The sequence below is a fragment of the Acanthochromis polyacanthus genome, chromosome 8 (assembly GCF_021347895.1).
Source record: "Acanthochromis polyacanthus isolate Apoly-LR-REF ecotype Palm Island chromosome 8, KAUST_Apoly_ChrSc, whole genome shotgun sequence".
In the NCBI taxonomy this organism is placed as follows: Eukaryota; Metazoa; Chordata; class Actinopteri; family Pomacentridae; genus Acanthochromis; species Acanthochromis polyacanthus.
In genome coordinates this window covers 15,068,054-15,093,137 of record NC_067120.1, presented here as the reverse complement: position 1 = coordinate 15,093,137, position 25,084 = coordinate 15,068,054, and the positions used below count along the sequence as shown (strand labels likewise).

Below are 25,084 nucleotides of genomic sequence, written 5' to 3'. Positions count from 1 at the left end.
AATGCTTACCCTCCAGTTTGCTGGATGGCTTTCTGAGATTTATTCACCAAACGGGAGATCTACCCACAGTTGGCGCCTGGCAGGTGTTAATATCGGACCCTGTACACTGGCCAAAATGAACAAGCCAAAAAGTGACTCATACGCAACCAACACAACCTGATGTTATATTGTGAAATCATGATATGCACTTCTGTTAAATGTTTCTTAATTAACACCAGCATTTAGCAGTGAGGAATAGTTCTTTGGAGTCGTGACACCAATGTAAGCTGTCATAGGTTTGGAAATGTCTGCATATGTGAGGTTTGCCAGTCAAAGCTGAGGATGACAAAATATCTTCATATTACTGTAGGTACATAGAAATTATTTGACTTTGCAAGGAGGCATGAAATAGCTAGCTAACAGTGTGTTGTCCCAGCACATTAGTTTGATGCTATGGTGAAAATAATGATGCTTAGCGTATCACTTTATAGGTTATTGTGAATAACCTATTTATTAATGCTGTAGCAGGTTTGACTTGATTAATAATGAGGGGTGCCAATCAGAGTCAAGTCTGACAAATAAGAAAAGTAAAACAAAATTGTCAAATTGGTCGCTTACTTAGTTTTGTATGGTTTGACAGACAGTAAATGAATTCAAACACATAAAACAAAAATGCTCAGACAGACTACAACTCAATGTATTAACAAAAACAAACCAGTCATCAGTGTGAATGGATGAACGTGTGTGCTGCAATTGCAATTGAGTTCAATCCAGTCAAGTGGAAATCTACCCTGGTTTTGCTAGCCTAGCCACGCTAGACAACCCACGGCAACGAATTTAATTCTCTGCCAGGGTCGGTCTAGTTACCCTCGGTAAGCCTCGAGGTTGGATGCTCCTAAAACTGGCCGACGAATCACCATGAAGTGTAGAGTCAGAAGGCGGGCGTAACTAAGTGACGACAGAGGCGTGACAATTCTGACAGAAACAACCGGAAACAACTAGCCTAGCCGCGCTAGACAACCCACGGCAACAAATTTAATTCTCTGCCGGGGTCGACAACAGTCATTGACCTCTATTAGCACCGACTCTGAATAATCTTTCTGTTAACATGTCTGTAATATACTTGAGCTTGAGCATTGACTGTATAAATAAGGCTTCACCGAACTTCCGCATCCTCTGATTTCCGGCGCTCTAGGAACTACGTCAGCCTATTTGTTGCTCTGATTGGTTGTATACCTACCCAGTTGCTGCAGAGTGATTTGAAAGACAACCTTTTAGCCCGCCTCCCTCCCTGTCGAGAGTTCCTAGACCCTTGTGTCATCAGACCTGGGTCTAGCGCGGCTAGGCTATGGTTTCGCCACAGTTCAGTCCAATCTGGGTAGTTTCTGACAATTCAAAGCACAATTATGTTAGAGGTTTTACAATGGTTCTCAAAAACACAAAACCAAAACAGAACATTGAATATTGAATCACTTCAATAGAATCTCTCAGTGCAGTGCAACAACTTAACAGTGATAATATATACAGTATTTACACCGACTAGTCATGGTAACATCATCAGTGGCACATCTTCCGTGGGGGCACGGGCGGGTAGTGGTCCCCCTGTGATCTGACTGGCTGTGTGCCTCCCAAAATTTTCATTGGAAATTTACATTACTGATTCTCCGATTTCCGACAATCCTGAACGCAACTTCGTTGTCCGACTGCACATGAATGCACCAATGACGTCAGTTTGAGCTTATGATTGTATCTCGTTTGGATTTGAAGAAGCTTTGAAAACGTTTCCTGATGCAGGAGGAGAAGATGAGTGGCTTTGTACCTTTGCGGTAAGAAGACTATGGCCGTTTCTCAGTACGTAACTGTCCGTACTTGGTTCTCATGTGCTCGTGAAACGTCATCATCGAGACTGCATCGGACCAGACTAGTGAGCATGGATATGAATCAGTAGATAGATTCATATCTATGGCTGTAGTTCCCAGTGGACAGTAGGATTTTATTAGAGGAAGTCAGACACCGTCACACAGAGAAACATTAGAGCTCACACTGAAATGGAGCTACAGCTCTGTGTCTTGGACAGGATTTATTTTCAAAGCTATATGTGTGACGGTAATAATCCGTGCCAGAGCAGACCTCATTAGCACTTCCGCTAGGTCGGCTAACTTTCGGTCACTCCATTGCTGCTGTTGCCGGTAATGTAGCCAGAATATGGATTAATTTTTCGTTTGGGCTTGACAAAGACGAGAACAAAAATATTCAGAGCAACAAAAATATTCAGAGCAGCTCTGGAACTCACTTCGCCTGGATATCAGAAACTCACACCCTTCAAATTTTTAAATCCAAAATCAAAACTCACTTGTTAAGGACTGCATACTCCCTCACATCCTAACCTCAATGTGTCACACCTCTTTGTTGTTCTTTGTTTTATTCTTGTTGTTATTTTTATTGTATAGTTTTTAATTATTGTTGTTGCTTTTTATTCCTTGAGTTCCTTGAAAGGCGCCTTAAATAAAATGTATTATCATTATTACTATTATTATTATTGTTATTATTACAGTTTGATTTACATTTTCAAAGTCATATTTTTGAAACCATGTAATTTTTCCGTAAAACAAATCACGGCTTTTATTTTGTCAGAGAAACCTGGAAATGTTGTTTATCTGTAATTCCGCTAACTTGACTGAACGTGGGCTGCAGTTCCCGTTTTTTAAACATCAATATGATGTATAAATGCAGATGGACTTCATATATTTCACTATGGAGACATTTTTATTGATGTCCAGTATATTTTACAGACAAACATATTTGATAGAAATATTAGAAATGGATATCTGTTTCCTCTTAACAATTGAGTTAATGCCATTAAATGTTCATCATTGAATCATCTTTAGTGTGAAACTTTTACTTTACACCTATATTTTTAAAAAATGTAGGTCATTTTACGGTAAGACAGTAAAGGATGGTTTGCTTAGGTAAATTAATTTAGGGTTTAATTGACTGAAATCTTTCAGTAGTAAAGTGTCAAAGTGGCCTATCTGGACAGGTTTTGTTGGAGCTCATGCAACAAACATTTTGGGTAACTGCACTTTAATATGGATGAATGACACTGAATTAGAGTCTGTTTTAATGAGACTGAGTTCAGATGTGTTGCTCTGTCATTAAATAGGAAATTATTTCTCAGAATTCACAGAGAAAAGTCTGAAATGTTTGCTAGGTTAGCGTCCCACATGTTCTTTGGCTCATCTAAAGCTAACTCTCTCCAACTTCTGGATCTCTGGAGTTGCTTGTTGTTAAACTATCTTGCTAGAGGTGCTGAAGCTCAGAAAGTCTTAGATGTTTGTTCAAAATCAGCTCATTCTCAAGTCTGATCTCAACTGTCCTCTTTTGTTTGAACTTTCCCTAAACTTAGGAGTTAATGACAGAGCAGCACATCCAGACTCAGTCTCATTTATGTAGAGATTAAACTTCAGTGTCATTCATTGATGTTACAGTGCAGTTTTTCACATTTGTTGCACATGCTCCCGACCAAACCAGTCCAGGTAGAAGACGATGTGAAGAGAAGCTGCAGAGGATAAATATCACACATTTACGTTGGAAATAAATGTCCTTTAATTAAACATTGTCATGCAAAAGTTGGATTTTCCTTTAATGATGTTCAAATCCTTGTTGAGTGTTTTGTTGATGTTGGTTTCTAAATGTTTTCTGACACTCAGCCCCAAAGATTAAAACCTTCTATGGCTCACAAGCTGCAACAGTTCACACATTATCAATTATCTTTCTGACTAAACTAAGATAAAAAGTGAAAAACTGTCTGATTCCTGCATCATGAATGTAAATCTTTTTGGTTTTTATGACAGTAAACTGCATATATTTGGGTTTGACATTTTATAAACCAAAACAAGAAATGAATTACTGGAGAAAACAATCAACAGATTAATGGACAAAGAAAATGTGTTTTCCAACATATATGGCTGAATTCCTCCAACATTGCAAGATACATAAAATTTAAATTCAGTTTTATTTATATAACACCAATTACAGGTCAAATTGTCTCAAGATGCTTTCTTTTTATATTTTTATGTGATATTTAAAATATGACAAAGTAAGAAATTTAAACCTCTTGACTAATCCAATTTGTTATGGGGCGGCATGGCTCAGTGGGTAGAGTGGCTGTCTTGTAACTGGAAGGTTGCCGGTTCGATCCTCGGCCCGTCGTGCTCATGTTGAGGTGTCCCTGAGCAAGATACCAAACCCCTAATTGCTCCTGATGGGTTGTGGTTAGCACCTTGCATGGCAGCTCCTGCCATCAGTGTGTGAATGGGTAAATGTGACATATCATCATGTAAAGTGCTTTGGATAAAAGTGCTATATAAATACAACCATTTATTATTTGGTGAGACTAATGGACAATTAAAATAACTTTCTCCACTAAAACTAATAAACATGATGTCAAATAGAAGGAGCAGTTTTAAATCCTGCAGTCCCATGATGACAAGAATAAAGTTTCTCAACAAAAACTAAATCTGCTGGTGGATTCCATTAAAGTCCTAATAAATGATAATAAAGTGTGATGCTAAAGGTTTGTGGTGCTGAAAATCTCAAAGTAAAGATATCAAGTTGAACATCTGGATGGAGGTTGATAAAAGTTGACCTCCCTTCATTTCTCTGGAACCGACTCCATGGATTTTAGGGATGCTGGTTAAAGACCTGCTCTTCTAGTCATCTTCCTTCTAGTCGCTGTAAAAAGTCACTCCATCCTCGCCGACTTCAACACCTCTTCATGACAAGTTCTTCTGCCTCTGACCTGGTGGAAACTCCAGAAACTCGGGAAAACCCGTTGAGACTCGGATTTTCGAAAAACTCGTCGGGCGGGGGAGGGTATGGGGGGGAGGTGGGGGAATAGAGGGGGGCGGTGGGGGGAGGTGGGGGCGTAGAGGGGGGGAGGCCGCCATCCACCTCCCCTCCCATTCTCTGCCCTGACTCCACCCCGACTCTGCCTTGACTCCACCCATGTGGTCACTTGGAGTCTACGATGACAAAGGGACGACGAATTTATGTTTTTTTGTCTGATCTGTAGCTCAGTGAGTTAAGCATATGCTTGTGGAGCTGTAGGTTGCTGGTTCAAGACCTGACCCTTCTTAAATTTTTTGAAAATCCTTACAAAGGCAAAGAAAGAAAGCTACCAGTGGTGGAACTTGATCCTGCGACCTTCCACTTGGTAGTCTCTCCTCTTATCCCCCTGAGCTACTCACTCAGACACTAGTTGTCCTTTTTTTTGCGCATTTATCATGTATTTTTTGTCGTTTGCGAGTTTTTTTTAACTCAAGTCTCGACTGTTTTTCTCAGGAGGTTGGACAGTAAATCAGTCAGCCCCACAGTTACTACAATTCTACAATGTATGTCTCTTTCCTTCGACTTATTTGTAGAATATACAATGTATATGATGGCGTTTTTCATACCAAAGGCTGTACTATGATGTTTTCTCAGAGACATACTATGCTACTTTGTTTATTCAGACGTTGGGATGACATACTAAGTAATGACATTTTATGTCCATTTTTGGACGACATACTAAAATATGACAGAGTGAAAAACACTATAGAGCAATTTTCTTTGAAAAAAAATCATCATGAATTTTGTCCAAAAAATGCCATAAGTATGTCGACAAAAAATGCCATTTTTTCCACATGTCGTAAAAACATGCCATATGATGAAATAATGTACAGTAGGCCGTGAAAAACACTATAGAGCAATTTTCTTTGAAAAAAAATCATCACAAATTTTGTCCAAAAAATGCCATAAGTATGTCGACAAAAAATGCCATTTTTTCCACATGTCGTAAAAACACGCCATTTGATGAAATAATGTAAAGTAGGCTCTGAAAAACACTACAGAGCAGTTTTCTTTGAAAAAAAATTCATCATGAATTTTGTCCAAAAAAATCGCCATAGTATAATATGTAAAATATGTCATTTTTTCAACGTCGTAAAAACCTGCCATTTGATGAAATAATGTAAAGTAGGCCGTGAAAAACACTATAGAGCAGTTTTCTTTGAAAAAAAATTCATCATGAATTTTGTCCAAAAAAAACGCCATAGTTTAGTATGTCAGCCAAAAATAGACAAAAAAACAGGCTGCCCGTATAGCTCAACGGGTTAAGCGGGCGACCTATGTAAAGGGGCTGGTCCCAACACAGCGGCCCAGGTTCGATTCCTGCTTGTGGCCCTTTGCTGCATGACTTCCCACATTTCCTGTTGCTCCTTCACTATGCCTACTAATGAAAGGCCAAAAAATGTACAAAAAACATAATCTTGTCGAAAAATGGCGTTACATTAATAACATTGAATTTAAATTGTATGTACATTGTAAAGTACATGTAAGATAGTTGATAATGTGTGAACTGTTGCAGCTTGTGAGCCATAGAAGGTTTAAATCTTTGGGTGTCAGAAAACATTTAGAAACCAACATCAGCAAAACACTCAAGGATTTGAACATCATTAAAGGGAAATCCAACTTTTTCATGACAATGTCTAATTAAAGGACATTTATTTCCAACGTAAATGTGTGATATTTATCCTCTGGAGCTTCTCTTCACATCGTCTTCCACCTGGACTGGTTTGGTCAGGAGCATGTGCAACAAACGTGAAAAACTGCACTTTAACATCAATGAATGACACTGAAGTTTCATCTCTACATAAATGAGACTAAGTCTGGATGTGCTGCTCTGTCAGTAACTCCTAAGTTTAGGGAAAGTTCAAACTAAAGAGGACAGCTGAGATCAGACTTGAGAATGAGCTTGTTTTGAACAAACATCTCAGACTTTCTGAGCTTCAGCACCTCTAGCAAGATAATTTAACAACAAGCAACTCAAGAGATCCAGAAGTTGGAGAGAGTTAGCTTTCGCTGAGCCAAAGAACATGTGGGACGCTAACCTAGCAAACATTTCAGACTTTTCTCTGTGAATTGTGAGAAATAATGTCCTATTTAATGACAGAGCTACACGTCTGAACTCAGTCTCATTAAAACAGACTCTAATTCAGTGTCATCCATCCATATTAAAGTACAGTTACCTAGTGATGTTACGAGATGTGCCGAGGCTTCGAAGCCTGTGTCGAGTAATGGAGGGGGCGTTTCCACGAAGCGCGTATCGAGGCTTGCTTCATTTAGGGGAGGAGCCAAAAATGATGACGTCTGAAGCCTCGTTGCCTTGCTGAACCACGCGACTGCTTCGGAAAGTGGTTCAGATTTTGCCGCAAGGTCAGACAGCAGAATAAACCCCTCAGGCTCCGTTCAAAATGTGAGTTTTGATAGAGAGTTGTGGTCAGTCGGGAGTTTGGATAGTTTGGATAGTTTTGATAGTCTGGATATTAGAGTTTGGATAGTCTTTATATTGTTTGGATATAGTTTGGAGAGTTTAGAGAGACAGAGATAGTTTGAGGATTTAGGAGATTGAGGAGCGAAAGATAGGTATAAAGGATGGAGCCAACCAGGAAGTGGAAAATTTCCCCAGTATGGGAACATTTTAATTTTTTGATTCCTAATAAGGTAAGCTAAATCTAACATTATTACAGACACATTAGGTTTGCTTAACAAGAACTGTATTTTTCACCGTTTCTTATTTTATTCAAAGGTGAGGTGTTTATTGTGTGTGTCAAAAAAAGGAATCGTTTAAAATCAGAAACTGTTGAAAACCTGTTACTTCTCAATAAAATGAATAAAATCTCCCCTTTCCTGTACATCCTTGTCTAAGTTACACAAGCATATTCAGTACAATCCTCCTAGTTCCACAAGCACTTTCACTGTCCTCTGCCTGCATAAGGCCATGCCATTTTCCTAAGGTGACAGAAAGACATTATTACACAACCTGTTACATGATATGATACTACCATTTTGGGGAAAATTTACACACAGAATACATGAAAATATATTTTATTATACACATATGTGATCATTTATCTATAGAAATTATTTGATCATACATTTTTTTGTTTTTCATAGTCATTCCCAACAGCTACAATGAACAATGATTCACTGCATCAGACATGTGGTTCAGATACTGTGAATTATACACTTGACCAGTAGGTAGTTTCGTGTGCTCATGAAGCTTCAAGAAATGAACCCTTTCTCGAACCAACTGGCTCAAGTGGTTCAATGCCTCATGAGGCTTCATCTCACCATCACTACCAAGCAGCCACCTGGACAGCCAATAGGAACACAGCTTACTGGAAGTCCAGAGGGCTGGGTTAGTGAAGCAAATTAAGTTTAAAGTTGAAGCAGAAAGTTAAAAAAAACCAAACACCTTCTGATACCTGAAATCTCTGAGTTTTCACACAAAAAACTCCTGAACATGTCAAACTGGTTTCATAGTAGAAAACATTATGACTGGCTGTCTAGGGTTGCCGAGGAAGACACAAAAACAGGACAAATACTGGTTTCCAGGGGGTTAAGAGGCTATTTATTTGAAAGAGTAAGTTTAGAACAACACAACATGTGAGCAGAAAAATCACAAGGTCTGTCTTTAGTTCAGCTGAAAATATTAGTTTTTGGCTTTTTTATTGACCAAACTTTTCAGGAAGTAGATGAAGAATAATTAAAGCTCTGATGTAGAAGTCCAACTTATTTTGGATCCTTGTGGAGAGTTTAATCTTAGAGTTTGTAAAGCTGTTGAGTTTTTAGAGTCACATGGATTGTTTTGACATTTAATAACCGAGTCCTGAAATAAAATTACAGTTGTGGAGTTCTGTCATTTATTCTGGACTAAACAAATAACAGCAGCATAAATCTAAAGCGTCTTTATGAGGAGTCTGGATTGAGATTTCTCACTTGATAATGATCAAAACATGAAATTTAGGTTGGTTAAAAGGAATATTTCACCTTAAATATTTGAATGTTGACCTAAAAGGTTGGTTTCAGGAAGTATTCCACCTACAAGGTCCTCACATATCCACCTTAAAGGAACATTCCACCAAAAATCCCTGGACATGCACCTAAAATGTTGGTTTAACCGAGTGTTCCGTCCAAAATCCTCAAAGAGACCTGAGGGTATGGTTAAAAGGAATATCCCGCCTAAAACCTCAACTAGGGCAGTATGTGTAGCAGCGGCAACCGAAAGAGGTCCTCTCTGGGTGGAAGAACCGCATCCGAGTGGCAGCTCCCTTTCTGCTCTTACCTTACTCACTAAACTCAAGTGCCATGGAGGACTCGAGTAGTTGACGTTTCCTGCTGCAACCTTCTCTTTTTCAGCTTTCTTCCACGTCCAATCACTTCCGACCCGGTTTTTGTTGACGTTTTTGACACTTTTTCTGAGCTGTGACCAATCCTAGAGCATGAAGTACATCATCGACATCGGCAGCATAACTAGTGGAGGGAAAACCACTCTCACCGACCGCCTGATCAAGAACCTGCCCAACTGCTGCGTGGTCCATCAGGATGACTTCTTCAAACCCCAAGATCAGATTGAATTTGTTGAAGATGGCTTTAAGGAACATGAATTTAAATGTACTCTTCACTATCTAGCATGCAGTATAGAAATCACTACCAAAAATGACCTTCATGAACAATAAGTTTGCATCATACACTTACTGTGCAATGTGTTGTACCACATGATCAAATGAGTCTCCTGTCTCACTTTGTATTTTCAATGAAAAAATATTGCATTGCCACATGTTCTTAACAGCCACACTGTACTCTTATATCATACTTTTATAAACACACATTAAACACACCAAAATATTCTGTCCAATCAGCATGGGAAAAATACTAAAGGAGAGGCTCTCATCACTGAAGAAAAACTCATATTTATGTCTTAGTCAGAGAGCTACAATCAAATTGTATTAGAACTGACTCATTCTGAAAAGCCAGCTATGAGTGACAGCTGTGAAAACACCTGCTAGCCTAACATTAGAGCTACAAACAAACAGTCATAGAAGACCATGTAACACTGGTGCTCTCAGTATTCAGAAACAATATCTGACGTTTTTAACATGTAACTGCCAAGTCTTAGCCTAGCCGCGCTAGACCCAGGTCTGAAGACGCAAGGGTCTGAAGACGCAAGGGTCTAGGAACTCTCGACAGGGAGGGAGGCGGGCTAAAAGGTTGTCTTTCAAATCACTCTGCAGCAATTGGGTAGGTATACAACCAATCAGCGTAACGAATAGGCTGATGTAGTTCCTAGAGCACCGGAAATCAGAGGATGCGGGAGTTCGGTGAAGCCTTATTTATACAGTCAATGAGTGAAGCTCAAGTATATTACAGACATGTTAACAGAAAGATTATTGAGAGTCGGTGCTAATGGAGCTCAACTACTGTTGTCGTTTTTGTTGTCGACCCAGGCAGAGAATTAAATTCGTTGCCGTGGGTTGTCTAGCGCGGCTAGGCTAGTTATTTCCGGTTGTTTCTGTCAGAATCGTCGTGCCTCTGTCGTCACTTAGTTTTCCCGCCTTCCGACTCTACACTTCATGGTGATTCATCCGGCCAGTTTTAGGAGCATCCAACCTCGAGGCTTACCGAGGGTAACTAGACCCACCCTGGCAGAGAATTAAATTCGTTGCCGTGGGTTGTCTAGCGCGGCTAGGCTAGCCAAGTCCTTGAATATACAGACAACCTGCACTTTTTCAAACCCCGTTTCCAAAAAGAAATACTTTGTTACACATGACCCACTGCAGAGGAACACTACTGTGGAGGTCTTTCTTACTTAACAAACAAAATGTAAGCAGCAACAATAAAATGTTTGTTTGTTGTAACATTACCATTATAACATTTTCTCTCGACACTCCCCACCAGCAGTGATTTCACTATTTTTTATTTTATTTTATGTTTCTACTGCTTTCTATTGCTGTTGTTGCAAAATTGCTCCAAGTGTTCATTTTTCAAATCTTGTGAACAGATAATATATTTGCTTGTGGTTATTGTCTTTTATTGTTCTTGAACATATAGTTATCAGGGAGACATGTTAATTTTAATAGATGAAAAGAAAAAAGAATTCGGTTTTGTCTTAGATTTATGTAGAGAACAAGACATCTCTTGAAACTGTGAATCATCTATAATTTTTTTTTTTTTGGCCACGCTGCCCAGCTCTGTTGGGAGCTAGGCCACAATTGATTCAAGTTCAATGTAACAGCACCATTCTATAATATAGCAGCAAAAATGTTTCCTAGCATTTTGTTGAGATGTCCGTATTCTTAGGGCTTTTCCAAAATATTTCCAGAGCTTTGGGGGGTTTTGCAAAATGTGATGGACTGCAGTTTTGCCTCTGTGTCACTATTATGACAAATACAACATAACTGTAAAGACGCTTCAAGTAATTTTCTATCACTGAGGGAAAAGTAAATACTGAGCCTAAACAAAGTCATAATCCTTTAATCATTTTTACATTAATTGTTATTTTTGTGCGCCTCCTTTTCCATTTTATTTGCTCACAACGCTTCTAACCTGAGATGACCTTCACATGGGGGGAAAAAAGGTCTATACACTACCACAGGTTCAACAATGCTTCACTGTGAGCCTCATTAGAATTGCTTGACCCTGGCGAGTCCTCTGCTTTATCTTCTGTTCTTCTCCCCTGTAGTCCACATCAAGCCTGCCACTTGCTGCCGTCCCCATCACATACATTATACCCCTCTGTCTCTCGCTCAGTGGCCGCCTCTCTTAGACAGCTATCCCCAATTCAGATGCCATCTCTTCAGGGCCCCTCTCTATCCTGCCGCAGACACAGAATAAAAGCCCGAGAAATCACATTACTCCGCCCGTATGGAGCCTCTATTGCATTAGGTCAGCGAACACTCAACTGTAATTCTGCTACTGTAGAGAAGAAGAAAGTGAATCGAGCACACCAGCCAGCGCGGCTTGACAAATTGTTGCTTGTGGTCATTTTCCAAATGTTACTCTCACCGAGCCACATTTAGAGAGATGGAAGGACACTTTATAGAGTTGGAAGATATATGACTCTGATAAAAACCTATAATCTCTGTACAAGAAAATCTATGGCCAGGATAGAAGCCAGGAATCAAAGGCGAACAGATACAATGGAGCATGACCTCTAGCTGCTGTGACCTTAATGGAATCATTGAGCTGTAGTGGAGAAAATAACACACAGTCTACCTCTAAATCAGTGCTGTGTACATTACTGCTTTCGGTGGTTATCAGCAGAGAGCAGCCACTTAATGACACAAGTGCTCTCCTTTATTATCCAGAACAAATAAATCCTGGGGGGTAAACAGGGGTAGGTGACTTTACATGCACGCTATAGAAGACATTGCAGAAATGCTCACGATATCAAGCACGACTGTAGAAACTGTTTAGTGCGTGAGAATTTTCTCATTTGATAACAGTTCCATTATACTGTGAAATCTTACTCATCCTTTAGGAAATGTGGCTCAGACAAAAGGACCAACTAGCATACTCTTATCACACTGAACCAAAAATGTGAAGGACAAAAAGAAGTCAGAAGTTTTGTGTCGACATGGCTGTGTGCCCAGTGCCTGTCTGTGTGTGTGCACCTGCCAGGGAGTGTGCAATTGTGTATTTGTCGGTCCGTCTTTTCAGCATTGTGTGTTTCCTGTATTTGCGAGAGTATATTCCAGCGTATGCAGCTATGCCCATACAATGTGTGCACACGGCCATGTGTCAGTCCGATTGTTTTATCAGGCAGCGACAGAGTGTCAACCACCGAGTGTGAAGGGGTAGACAGCAGAGAGAAGATTGCTGCCCTCCAGTTCTCCACACAGTAATGACTGCAGCCTGGTGATTTTACCGCCACTGTTCTCCCCATATGGGATGATATGAATGGGGGCAACACGACAGAGCTCACTGACACAGTCTGGTAGCTTGAATCTGACGCAACATGTAAAGCATTTACGGCATGTTTAATAGAGACAAATCAGACTTTTGCAACCTGAATATTTTCCATGTCACAATAGTTATTACTACTCCTCCAAGGAATGTGGAGGGATTATGTGACCATCGGTGTACGTTTGCCTGTGAATGTGTCTGTCTGTGTGCAGCATTGCTCAAAAACGGACCAAGGGATTTGGATGAAATTTTCAGGGAAGGTCAGAAATGACACAAGGACCACCTCATTTGATTTTGGCAGTGATGCAGCTTATAGTCTGGATCCACGGATTTGTTAAGGGTTTTCCATTGCCAGATAGCGGCTGGCACGGCGTCACTGTAACCATGAGACTCCTCACAATGAGTTTGCACTTCAAACATCTGTGGCCTAATTATTGCAATATTACAACTCACTATTGTGTAGCTTGGAGTAGTTTTAAGTGTTAGATGAGCTGCTCAGGATGCAAAACAAACATCTAAATATGTAACTTTGACACACAGTGGTGAGTATTCAGGGGCTACATTAATGAGGGATACTTGCAAAACAGCAAACACGTTTTTAAAACAATCTGTGCAAACAGTAGCTTACAATGATGTCCGCTACCTGTTCAAAATCCTTAGTTTATCTCACAAATTAAATCTTTATGTCAGTGATCAAGTACCATCAGAATGACAAATCCTTGTATCATTTTTTACAGGAAAAGATATTCAAAATGCTTGTCCATGTTGTCAACATTACCGAGTACCTTCAACATTTTCTGATGCAAACTGTAGCTAAGGATTTGATGACCAAGATTAGAAAAGCATATGGCTGCACTTTTTTTTTAATATAACATGTTTCACTTTCAGCAGACTCCAAAATATTAGACAGGACTCACATTTATGCCTTTACCGTTTTCACTGTAATGTCTTGACCAACCTTGTCATTGCAATACAGGAAAGAAAAAGACAAGGCTGTTTTTCAGCACCTAGTAGCACATGCAGGGGCTGAAAAAGCGGATGCGGATGAGGGCGGTGTATAAAGATTGTAGTTCATCATACAGTGCTGCATGCACAGTTCCATCCAAGAAGTATTTCTGTTTCACATAGACATAGACTTCAGAGTGCATAGACTCTCACTGCTGCTATGGTGCAAACTTTGGTGCTATAAATCTGTTCAGCTGCCTGCATATTTGGAAGGTCAGGTCACAGTAGCTTCAGTACAACTCAGGCACTCAAAGTTATCACAGCAAGAGTGTGTATTGTCGGTGTTGACCTACAAGCATTATACACAAATATGCCACTGCCAAAATCGTAACATCGACTGCAGCCACAGCGGATGGTGCACTGACTCTCTGTAGTCACAATTGTAAGACACTGTAATGGAGCCTGCAGACTGCTGCTGGTCAAGACTCCTCAAACAGTCAATGCTTTGCTCACTATTGCATTAAGAAAGAAAATTAGAGAAGCTGATTCAGCAGCTCTGTCGCTCACTGCTGCTGAAACAGACAGTATGAATGCAGCCTTGGGATAACATAGCTGTCACTGTGGCTGTTACAAATATAGCTGAAGTCCTAACAATATCCACATCCAGCCACAGGTTCACCATCACAGCCAGGCAGAGCAGAGCAGAGCAGAGCAGCTACTCTCACAGCCAGCAGCTGGATACTGATGGAGATTGGCCTTTAAAAATGAGTAATGAGCAAAAAATGCCTCAGTGTCACGTCTTCTCCTTTTTCAGTAGTATCTTCTGTCCGCTTCCTTAAACGGATGGAGCAGAACAAAAGGGCTGGACTGACACAAACTGTAAGAAGGGCACTGCGAGAGAACGCAAAAATTATTGCAAAAGAATGCAAAACCTATTGCTTGAAAAACGAAAAAAGTCCCCACAAAATTCTTGTTGTGACCTTTACTGGGCTCCATGACAAAGCATTTTCAGCTTGTTCAAAAGAAAGATAATTTGCTTTTATGATGTGCAAAAGCGACGAACTGAACATGCAGTTTTGAGTATTTCCCTTCTGTGTCAGAGAAAGACACTGAAACAACTGTGAATTTCTACATGGCATATGAAGGTATTGCTTCCCTTATATTTCTGTGTAGATAGAACATATTGATTCATCTAAAGAAATTCTGTGCACACCTAAAAATACTATATTACCTCTCATTAAACGTACTGCCTCTGTGATGACCGCACTTGAAGCCACCCAACCATGAATGTCAGGAACCCCAGTAACCACTTTAAGTTGGAAAAACTTGACAGTCATACTGCACATAGAAAAACATAAAACAGTTTATCATTTCAAACAACACACTCAGCGTATACAACCTTTGTAGAAGTACTTACGTTCTATTTGGAGTGCATATTTAGTTAGCTTTTGTATGTTCAGCGTTGTTTGAAGATGTGCTAATCTTTTCTTTGTCTTACCAGTGCTGGTCTTTTCTGGTCATCTGGCTAACTTCAGGGGAATGTTAACATCAGGGGAGCAGCAGGATTTTATGCCAAGCTGATAATCAGACCATACCAACTGCCTGTCACTTTAAGGGGGTTTATTTAATTTAAACATTAATTTATTCATTTGATTTGTGTTGGTTAATTAGATATATCTAGGGTTTGTTTCTTTTTGTTCTTTTGCTTAAGTGGACCAGTTGTACTGTTTTGTGGTTTTTGTGGTTAGTCTAGGTGTTTTATGTTTCCCCTATTGTGTGTAAGTGGTCAGCAGTACATATGTTGTTATTGTTGTATTTACAGGGTGGGCCATAAGTTTCCATACATAGGAAAAATACACATTTTATGTTTGATTTATATGATGTGCTCTAAAAGATTACCATTGTTTCGAAAACACATATTAACACGTGTTTTCCACTGTTGATGAACTTGCATTAGCACAGTTGAAGTTATACTTGTAAAAAAAAAAAAAAAACATTATACATTTTCCTATTTATGGAAACTTAAGGCCCACCCTGTATTGTTATCGAACATTTTCCATAACACAACCAGAGAATCAGTTCTTCACAATCTGTCTTTTGTTTGTCCGTCTTCTGTTTATGATAAAAGTAACCAGATTAAAATGTATGTTGTCTGGCAAGTTCAGCACATTAAATACCTGACAATTCAAGTGGACGTGTGATTATTTTAGAGAATGAGTTAAGTTGTAGGTCTCTGTTTAGCAAGCCCAGGTCAAGACTCAACTTTGAGAGTCCAACTCTGATAACAAACACACTGACTCATAACTAATGTGACCGGACAAAATGAGCTTGTTATTGGTGTTGGCCTGAAGGTACCAAGAAATTGCAGGACAGAAATGTGATTACAGTGCATAGTTTAGATAATATGCAGTGGCATGCTTAATTTTTAACTGTAGAAGGTTTTGTTCAGTAGGCTGCATTTTGTATGTCACTATTCTTTATAAATGAATATCATCCAAAATGTGTCTATTTGTGTTTTTAACTCTTAAATACTGATAGCAATATCATTATCGGCTTTTATTCAAGCTTAAGAATAACATGACAATTTCTAACTGTCTATGGAATATTTCCTTGCTATCAGAAAAGAGGATATAACAATATGGTCATAATTATGCTAACTTTTAACCATAGTTAAGCTTAATCTTTAAACTTGTCAGGTAAATTTGTATATTAAACATTTGTGTACAGTCTTACTATTTAAATTTGGTAGATTTATATGATAAATAATACATCCTAAAAACTGTGGATCTTTGTCAGAGTGTTCTCCTGAACATTTACACATTTTCGTTAAATTTGTACCAACAATGTGTTTGCATTGATGAGCAGTTTGACACAATGACTGCTGCATTAAATGGGCAAAATAAGCAACAGTGACTTGACTGATCCTGCAATATAATTAGCAGAAACACTTCAGCAACCACATTATGTAATGATGAAACCAGCTAGCTAAGAACTAAACATAGCAGGCCTGGTTGTTGACTTTGGATCCTCTCAAGCTTACGGCTGGTAGTTTTTCTCCTGCACTGCCAGTCATGTGCCATCAATAGTCAAGGAAAGGAAATGCAGCACTATTGTCACACCTATAGGGAGAATTTGCAGACATGATGTTGTCTTTTTTATGCCTTTTAATTTATTTATTCAATATTCATTTCACTCTTCCAGGGTGATGTATTTATTTTTAGAAGCAAATGGAGCAAAAAGTAATTGACAGACTCGTACAAAAGGCCTTGTGTAAGCTTATCTACTGTACCTATTCCTTCCACAGGAGAATAGAGACTCCATTATGTCGCTCTGTAGGTCTGTGGTAAAGCAGCTCTTTTGGTGCCTCATTCAGACATTCTGGACGTGATCTCTGTCTGTGTGAATGACGTCCTCCTATCTCAACGTCCTTCTATGTGCAGCATTTCCTTGTTTTTGTGAATGATGTACCTGAATTTGGCCGCCAACAAGACACAGAAAACTTTATATGATGCATTATTTATCCTACAAATCTATCAAAAGCACCAACAAGACAGGGTTAGGTTCAAAGATGTGAAATTAAATGATACCGGGCTATTGTATTGTGTTTATGAAGGCTATGTGTCTCTGGGACCTATTTTTTTAATGTTTAGTTGCTGGTATGCTTCAATATTTTTGCAGCTTGAGACTCACTGGCCTTGCTTTATTTTCTGTGAAGAATGTGAAAAAAAATTGATTGAGCACCTAAAAAAGAAGTTCCCACTTCAACTTTCTGCTACATGGAACATTCCTGTCAGTTTATCCAAGTCGGGGTTGAAGATGGGAACATCCCTGGTGTCCTATATTACAAAAACAGGCCATAATGAGGCATTCACGAAGATGCTAAGATAATGTGAAGTCAGGAGCATTAAGATGTAGAAACCACAAAAGACTATAACGCCACGAAAGAAGGACAAGTCAGTGAATGACTCCAGCTGCAGACGAAGACCTGTTCTTTGGCCACTTGTGATATTCTGTAATGCCTTAGACTCAGCATGCTGTGCTTTGACTAATTAAAGTTCAGAATCATTCAAACCGAACACAGTGGCAACAAGAGCTAGCGCTGTGAGCTGTGTGAATGCTAGAAGGACAGTATGATACGTCTTTATGCATCTCTCTTTATATTTTGCCCACCCAATAACTTCAATAATGATCAAGATAAAGATACGTTTTGCTCCATATCTGGATTCTAACTTGATTCAGCAGCAGTAAATGTGAATATTTCCCATGAAGCCTGTAATAGAGATAAAGTCAACATCTGTTTTATCTTATCGCAAGAGGGTACCCACCGAGGCAGACGTCTTTGGGTGATCCTCCTGCAACTATTGCTAATTTTGTTGTATTTTAAGTCTTCTTTTTTTGTCATTGCTTTAATTTTTATACATTTTAATACATTGTGTCATTTGGTTAAGGAAGATCAGCAAAATAAGAATTTAATTTTACACTGTAACTGCCTCGTTTTTATGCACACAACAATAAGCCTCTTGAATCTTGGATCTGTACATGTATTCTTATGACTGAAATGTTTTCAGAACTCAGTTTTGTTTTCGGTCTTCTACACCCAGCTACATTTGGTGAGTAAGCTCTTAGGGTGACCATTAATAAAATATCCCAGAAGCGAGGCCTGGACTTTGCTCCGGCCCTTTTTCACAAACGAAAGGAAATACTGACTTTGTCTTGCCATGTCAGGGAGTGGAGGCAGGAAAGTGCACTTTTAAGGAACATGAGAGCCCAAATGACTTGTCCTTGAATGAGGATAGGGGAGTTGATTTAGTCAGTAGCCTGGATTTTCTTTGCCTGTTGTGGTTCTTCAGTGCTGCATTAATGTCAGCTTGACTGTCTTCACATCCAACATGTAATGAGGACATTTGCAGCACAGTGTGAACTACACTCATAAAGATCAGTACCTCCAAGCCTGACATGTTTAATTTACATGGTGATCAACCATAGAGGAATTCTGTCAAAAAAAAAGACCTCAAACTAGTGAACAGAGCAAGATGCAGACACAAAAGTGACCTGCTCACCGTTGTTAACCTGCAATTGAAACTACATTTAAAGTGTCTTCGGCCATTGATTTAACCCTGTAATAACTCATCTCTGTGTATCAAAGGTTCATATTTCGAAGTCTTTTAAAACCAGAAATTGATTCTGGAGAAGATTAATGATATCGAAGGACTCACTTTGACAGTCGACAGGATTGGTTTCTGATTTTTAGTGAAGTCAGAATATGTGTTTTTGAGATTGTCATCTTAACAGTGTGGCCTCAGTGTCTTATTTTGCTCATGTTTTACAGCCAATTAAAAACACCATATGGATACCATATGGGTCTTTAATGTGATTGGGTCTTGTTTACTGCTTAATAATAATTGTGTGTTTCTCAAGGACAGCACTTTGTAAATCTGTCAGGACCTCATCTGTCAGACATAGTCCTCTGCCGTTCAGTCACTTAGAGCAGAGGAATGGGAGTCTAGCAAAGCTTGTAGTTTGCCTCAAGTTTAAATAACAAAGCAACAAAAATAAATTACTTACCTTCTGTTATATTAGAAAGAGAAATAAATCATATTTAAAGCTGCACAGTTAAGGAAACATGGAGCCTGTGACAGACAATTGGGATGCAAGTGACTGCTGATACTTGGCCATTAGACTGAAAAAGTCCTCAGTTTACACGGCATGTTATGTTTCTCCTGCCAGCTGTTGCGATGAGCTTATTTGTAGTGACTGACGTTATAAGATGATGGACACAGAGAAGCTGAAAGGTGTTTTTTTCATGCGACCCCTCAGGGACCAGGTGTGGAGGTCAGACATGCAGCATATTCCCTGGGCGCTTTATTAGGAACACCACACCACACCATTACTGGGTAGATCCCCTCTCTGCTATGAAAACAGCCTCAATTCTTGATGGCACTGATCCCACAGGATGTTGGAAACGTTCCTCAGAGACTCTGGCCCATGCTGACATTATTGCGTCACATAATTTCTGCAGATTTGTCAGCTGCACATTCATGCTGCAAATCTCCCGACACAGTCTTCTGCTGTTGCAGCCAAACTACCTGAAGGCAGAACGCATTGTGCACACTGAGATGTGCTCCTGCTCACCACAGTTGTCTGAGTCACCACAACCTGTCTGTCAGCTCAAGCCGGGCCATTCTCCTCTGACCTCTCTTGTCAACAACTTGTTCCATTTGCAGAACTTCCACTCATTGGACTGTTTTTTTTCCACCAGTAAACTCTAGAGACTGTTCTGCTTGAAAATCCCAGGAGATCAGCAATTTCAGATATATTCAAATCAGTCCACCTGGCGCCAAGAGCCATGCTACGGTTGCAGAAACCACATTTCTATTTTCTCCATTTTCATCTCATGTGACAGAAACTGTTCACTCCTAGCCTCTATCTGCACGATTTCATTGCACTGCTGTCACATGATTGGCTGATTGGATAATTGCACGAAAAAGCAGATGTACAGGTGTTCCTGCTAAACTGTTCGGCGAGTGCACGCACACTCATGTTTATGGATTCTTCTCTGTGGAGGCATTGTGGGTACAAACAGTGAGGTGTAGCCTCTGAAATGGTGAGGAGAGAAGAGCAATCAAAGCACATTCAGCTCTGCCATCGTCATTTACCCGCTCTCAGAAAGCTGTCACAGGGTGCAGCTGTAAACATTTTTGCTCCTCGGCACTCCTGAGACATGCAGTCAAAGAGGATAGCAGCTATCAGTCTCTTTCACAGAGGAAGCCCATGTGAATACACTTTACAGGCTGAATGCATTGGAGAGGGCAAAATATACAGAACAGTTCTAGGAGCTGAATCCTGCCAAAAAAAAAAAAAGAAGATGAAGAAAAAACCCCTTTTTATTCAGAAGACAGATTTTCTGAAGACCACACACAAGATTCCCTCAGTTTCTGTTGATTATATTCTCAAACACCCAGAGACAATTTATGAGTTTATGAGCAAGCCAATAGCCAATTTGTGCACACAAAAAGAGCAGTGTTTTCAAGTTTGTGATGAATGAGCTTTTGCGATGAGCACAATTTCAATAAAAACTATTTATATTGTGTTGCTTTGTAAATGAAACGTTTTATCCACACTAGCTGGAGCCTGTATGTGTGATTATTATAGATGGAGTAGTCAGATAATTGCAAAACACAGAAGACTTCTTACTTGAGGTCTCTGTCACAGGCTGTAAGCAAAAAACATGTTTTATCTCGAGATAACATCGCCCCCTGCTGGACTTTTATTTGGTTACTTAGGGGGAATAAAAAAAATGTGCACATCTTGAAAATATCTTAAAAATATGGAGCCAGTTTGTGATTGATTCATTAGGAACAAATAACAACCACAGGGGCTTAATTGGTATTTTCAACCAGCGATTCTTACCGGACTATTTTTAGGCTGTGACATGTAATGGGAGAGGGCAGCTGCAGACACACGCCACAGGGGGGGATCCTGCTCCAAGTGCAAAAAATACACTTTGTAGTCTTCTTGCAGCCTAAGAAAAACAACGAGTTTTTCACGAATCCGAAGGGACTGACTGACGAGGTCAACCAGCGGAGTTTTATTTAGGCCTGGAGCTCCTCTGATGTTCCCCAGCAGCTGCCGTGAACGTGTCTGAGCGCATGTGTACGCGCGTCCGGACTTTCCAACACTTCCCATCGGACAGCTCTTTCTGGTAAGACAACAACTCTGCTTAAAGTTTGGTATATATTGGACACCTGTCACTTTTAAACAAAACAGCAGCCGATGTTCGCCGCTATATCAGAAGAATAAGGGCAGATTTAGAGGTAAAAGCCTATAAATAGCAAAAAAAAAAAAAAAAAGGCTTTAAATTCCTGCTGCTGTGTGTGTAGGCCTGCAGAAAGTCAGTGTGGAGAAGTAGCAGCATGTAGTGCAATAAGATAGGGTGTTTTTGCATTTGCGTTTTCACTTTTTAGTGAGAAATGTTTATGTTAGATGGAAAAATGTGTTTGTCAATGGAGAATCTCAGATGTCCTGAAGTGTAAAGTTTTTGTTAACATCTCAGCTTCTCCTTGTTAGTAATGATATGTATAATCCAACGTCTTCATCTCCACAGAAAATCACAGTCACCATGACTCTCCAGTGGACTGCTGTGGCTTTCTTCCTGTATATAGAGATAGCAGTCAGCCTCATCTTGTGCATCCCCTTCATATCAGCACAGAGGTAACACAAACCCAACACATCATCAGAAGTTTATGTGCAGCAGCCCAGTTTCTGAATATGCAAGATTTGGATTGTAACTTAGAAGAAAAAAAAACCTGAAAGAGGCAGTTCATAGAAACCACCAGCAGAGTGCATCCATGTCCTTCCCATGCAGATCTACTCTATATTATGACAGTTGCACTCACAGTGTCCTTTTGACCCACTTTGCAGATGGCGTGTGGTTTTCGGCTGGAGAATATGGAGCTGGTTGTCTCCGTATTGGAACAAATGCTTCTTTACCATGATCATGGTCCTTATCGTTCTTTTCCTTGGTAAGCAATCTGCTCCGAGTCAGAGACAGGCTCCTGTAAGTGACAGACAGTGAATAATACTGAGCATGGTGTCGGCGTGTTGCTCGTCCAGCCAACATGTTTCTGTCCTCAGATGCCGTGCGTGAGGTGCAGAAGTACTCGGCTCCTGAGCCAATGCAAGATGCTAAAGTCAACCCGAATTTGTACGACCACGTCCACATGAAGCTCTTCAGGGCCCAGAGGAACCTCTACATATGTGGCTTCTCTCTCTTCCTCTGGCTGTTGGTCTAATTTCATTCAGAATGACGCCAACAATACTTGTCCACTTGCTTATTCATCATTCACAGTTCATATTGTGAATTCTGCCTTCATTCTCAGTCTGGTTCTTGTTGTTTTTCTGTCCTTTGACCTCGACACAGTATCATGCGTCGGATTGTCACCTTACTAAACGAGGCTGCTGTCACTCTGGAGAACAGTGCAGGTCTGCAGGCTCAGATGGAAAACGCTGTCAAGGCCGCCAAGCAGCACCAGGAGGACAACCAGACACTAAAACAAGTAAAAATAATTATTTTAAGACATGACAAGACCTAAAGTTCTTTTTTCTCTTGGAATGCCAGTAAAGGTTTTCTCCTTACTGTAACGTAATGTACTATGAACCAAAAATTCAACATAACTGCACATTGTTGCGTTTTCTGGGTCACATCTACCTATTTAATTAATACACCATGCACATTAATCCATGCTGTGTTTTTGCACAGAGCCTTTTTTCTTTGCTTTCTGTTTTGTATGTGCTGTGGTGTCTGCTGTTAAAATAATTAAGCTCAGTAATTAAGGGGAATCCTTTGTGCTCAGGCTCTTCTGGAAGAAGAAAAATCCATGTCAGCAAAAAAACAGCAGCTGAAGCTCGAGGTTGAAAAGCTGGCAGGTCAACTAAAGGCTGCTGAGGATGGTGAGTAATCATCACTTCTTTCAAACGGGACAGTCTGCATTAATGGTGCTCAGTTAAAAAAAACAGAGATACCACTATTAAACATTAGCAGAGCATGAATCACTGTCATCCCTGCACTGAAATGAAAATTGTAGCATTTTAACAGGGCTTTGATAGTACATAAAGCAGTTTATTGAATGTGAATTTCGCTTGTGTTTGCAGCTGTGCACAAATCTCATGCTGAAGTGGAAGCAATGAAGAGACAGGCCAAAGGTCTGGCACACGAGTACGACAGACTACTGAGGGAACATCATCAGCTGCAGGTAACAGCAACCCGGAATGTCTAATGTTTATTCACCCTACTGATACAGGAGTGATTCTCTTTTAAATCCTGTATTTAATCCACAGAATCTTCAGAGCACAGAAGACAAAAAGGATCAGTAAACACCGGAGTACTTTAACAGATGTTTCCTGGTGTTTCTGCTCCCTCCATGGATACATTTTCTTCTTATTTTGGTGGGACTGTGCACCTTTTTTCAAACTATACATGATAAGACAAATAGTAGTGTTTTGAGGGGTAGTAAATTCTGAATTACAAAACTCTATATTAAGTGTCTTTTGTATGTTTTTGTAATAATATTTTAAAGTCTCTAAATGAATGGGAAACAAAAACTCAGGCTTAAAGAATATTATTTAAGAACGTTTAAAACCTGAGACACACTAATGCTAGGATTTTTTTTTTAACTGATTGTACTATTTTCATAATATAACAGAGCACCCCAATATTGTCCTGCACATAATGATCAGTGTATACCTGCCAAATAGAGGTTATTTATCATCTTTTTCATGCTATTGATGAATGCTAAATCACTGCTTTTACAACAGTAAAGGTCTCCCTGTCACACAGGTGTCTCACCTCTGCTTAAATTTACTGTAAACTTTTTGTTCAGACAGAGTTGTTTTTTTAATCTTTTTTTTAATGACAAATTGGAGGAAAAATCTGAACCTTTTGACCCCTACAGTGAGGTTGGGGGTCTTTTTGTTGCCATGGTTTGGCTCCATATTCACAGGGCATGAGCTGTTTGATGAGTGAGAAAATGATGTCATAACCTTCACAGTCACCAGATTTCTACCCAATTTGACGCCTTTGGAAGACTTTGCACCGACATGTCCACCATTATCATCATCACACCAAATGAGAGAATATATTGTGGAAGAACGCTGTTTATCACTCCAGTAGAGCTTCAGAGAGGAGCGTTGAACCTGCTCTGGCGGCCCAGTATCTCTCTAAGACACTATGCTTTTTCCTTCAATTGCTCACCTATGTATTTGTCTTTAAACACCAACTTTCCAGTGGCATAACTACTCACCTACCTGCAGTTTGATAGACTGATTTTAGAAATGAAGCTATACTTGACATCTTGCAGTATCATTTGTTGACTGGTACGTGGCGAATGCATGAGCATGAACAATAAACAAAATCCCAGATAGTGTGTTTGTCACTGTCATGCTGAAGTCAGTCATAGAGTTGCTGAAAAGACTGATACCACACTGACAACAACAGATTACATGTTGAAAACAAAATGTAAGGAGCTTCATGATGAGGCACACTGGTGACTATAGACAGTATATAACACACTGTGCAATCAGGCATTATCAAAGCCAAGTATGAGCGTAATCACATTGTGTTCATAAAACTAGCATTTTTGTTTTTCGAGCTACAGTTCTGGAAAGGATCTTCGAATTTGTGTTAAGGTTGATTTGGTATGAAATGGTGATCTCACTGTGGTTACCTTTCTGCTACCTCTGCACATGGAGCGATGGTTCCTGCTCTGTACGCAATCCAGTTAATCTTTCTGAGGGCAGCTGTTCCTGTGTTGCTGCTGGCTTTGATCTGCCCGTTGACCTTGTCCATTCTCAGGCTGAAACACTTTGGGTGCTTTTC

At 39.8% G+C, this 25,084-nt stretch overlaps 1 protein-coding gene across 1 annotated transcript; it reads left to right on the top strand.

Annotated features, from left to right (window-relative positions):
* Positions 1-21,051: 21,051 nt before the first annotated feature.
* On the top strand, positions 21,052-24,630 carry LOC110952790 (B-cell receptor-associated protein 29-like). The gene is made up of 8 exons (XM_022196514.2): positions 21,052-21,412; positions 21,815-21,921; positions 22,132-22,232; positions 22,345-22,492; positions 22,631-22,766; positions 23,064-23,160; positions 23,362-23,462; positions 23,548-24,630. Exons 2-8 carry the CDS (start codon positions 21,830-21,832, stop codon positions 23,581-23,583), a joined length of 711 nt encoding a protein of 236 aa, XP_022052206.2. The 5' UTR covers positions 21,052-21,412; positions 21,815-21,829; the 3' UTR covers positions 23,584-24,630.
* The last annotated feature ends 454 nt before the right edge of the window (positions 24,631-25,084 follow it).

Bases quoted from the DNA above. Each gene is read 5' to 3' on its own strand.
- LOC110952790 (XM_022196514.2), top strand. From the start codon at position 21,830: ATGACTCTCCAGTGGACTGCTGTGGCTTTCTTCCTGTATATAGAGATA. The intron at 21,922-22,131 runs GTAACACAAACC...CCCACTTTGCAG, and splicing joins CCCTTCATATCAGCACAGAG to ATGGCGTGTGGTTTTCGGCT. The intron at 23,463-23,547 runs GTAACAGCAACC...TTTAATCCACAG, and splicing joins GGGAACATCATCAGCTGCAG to AATCTTCAGAGCACAGAAGA.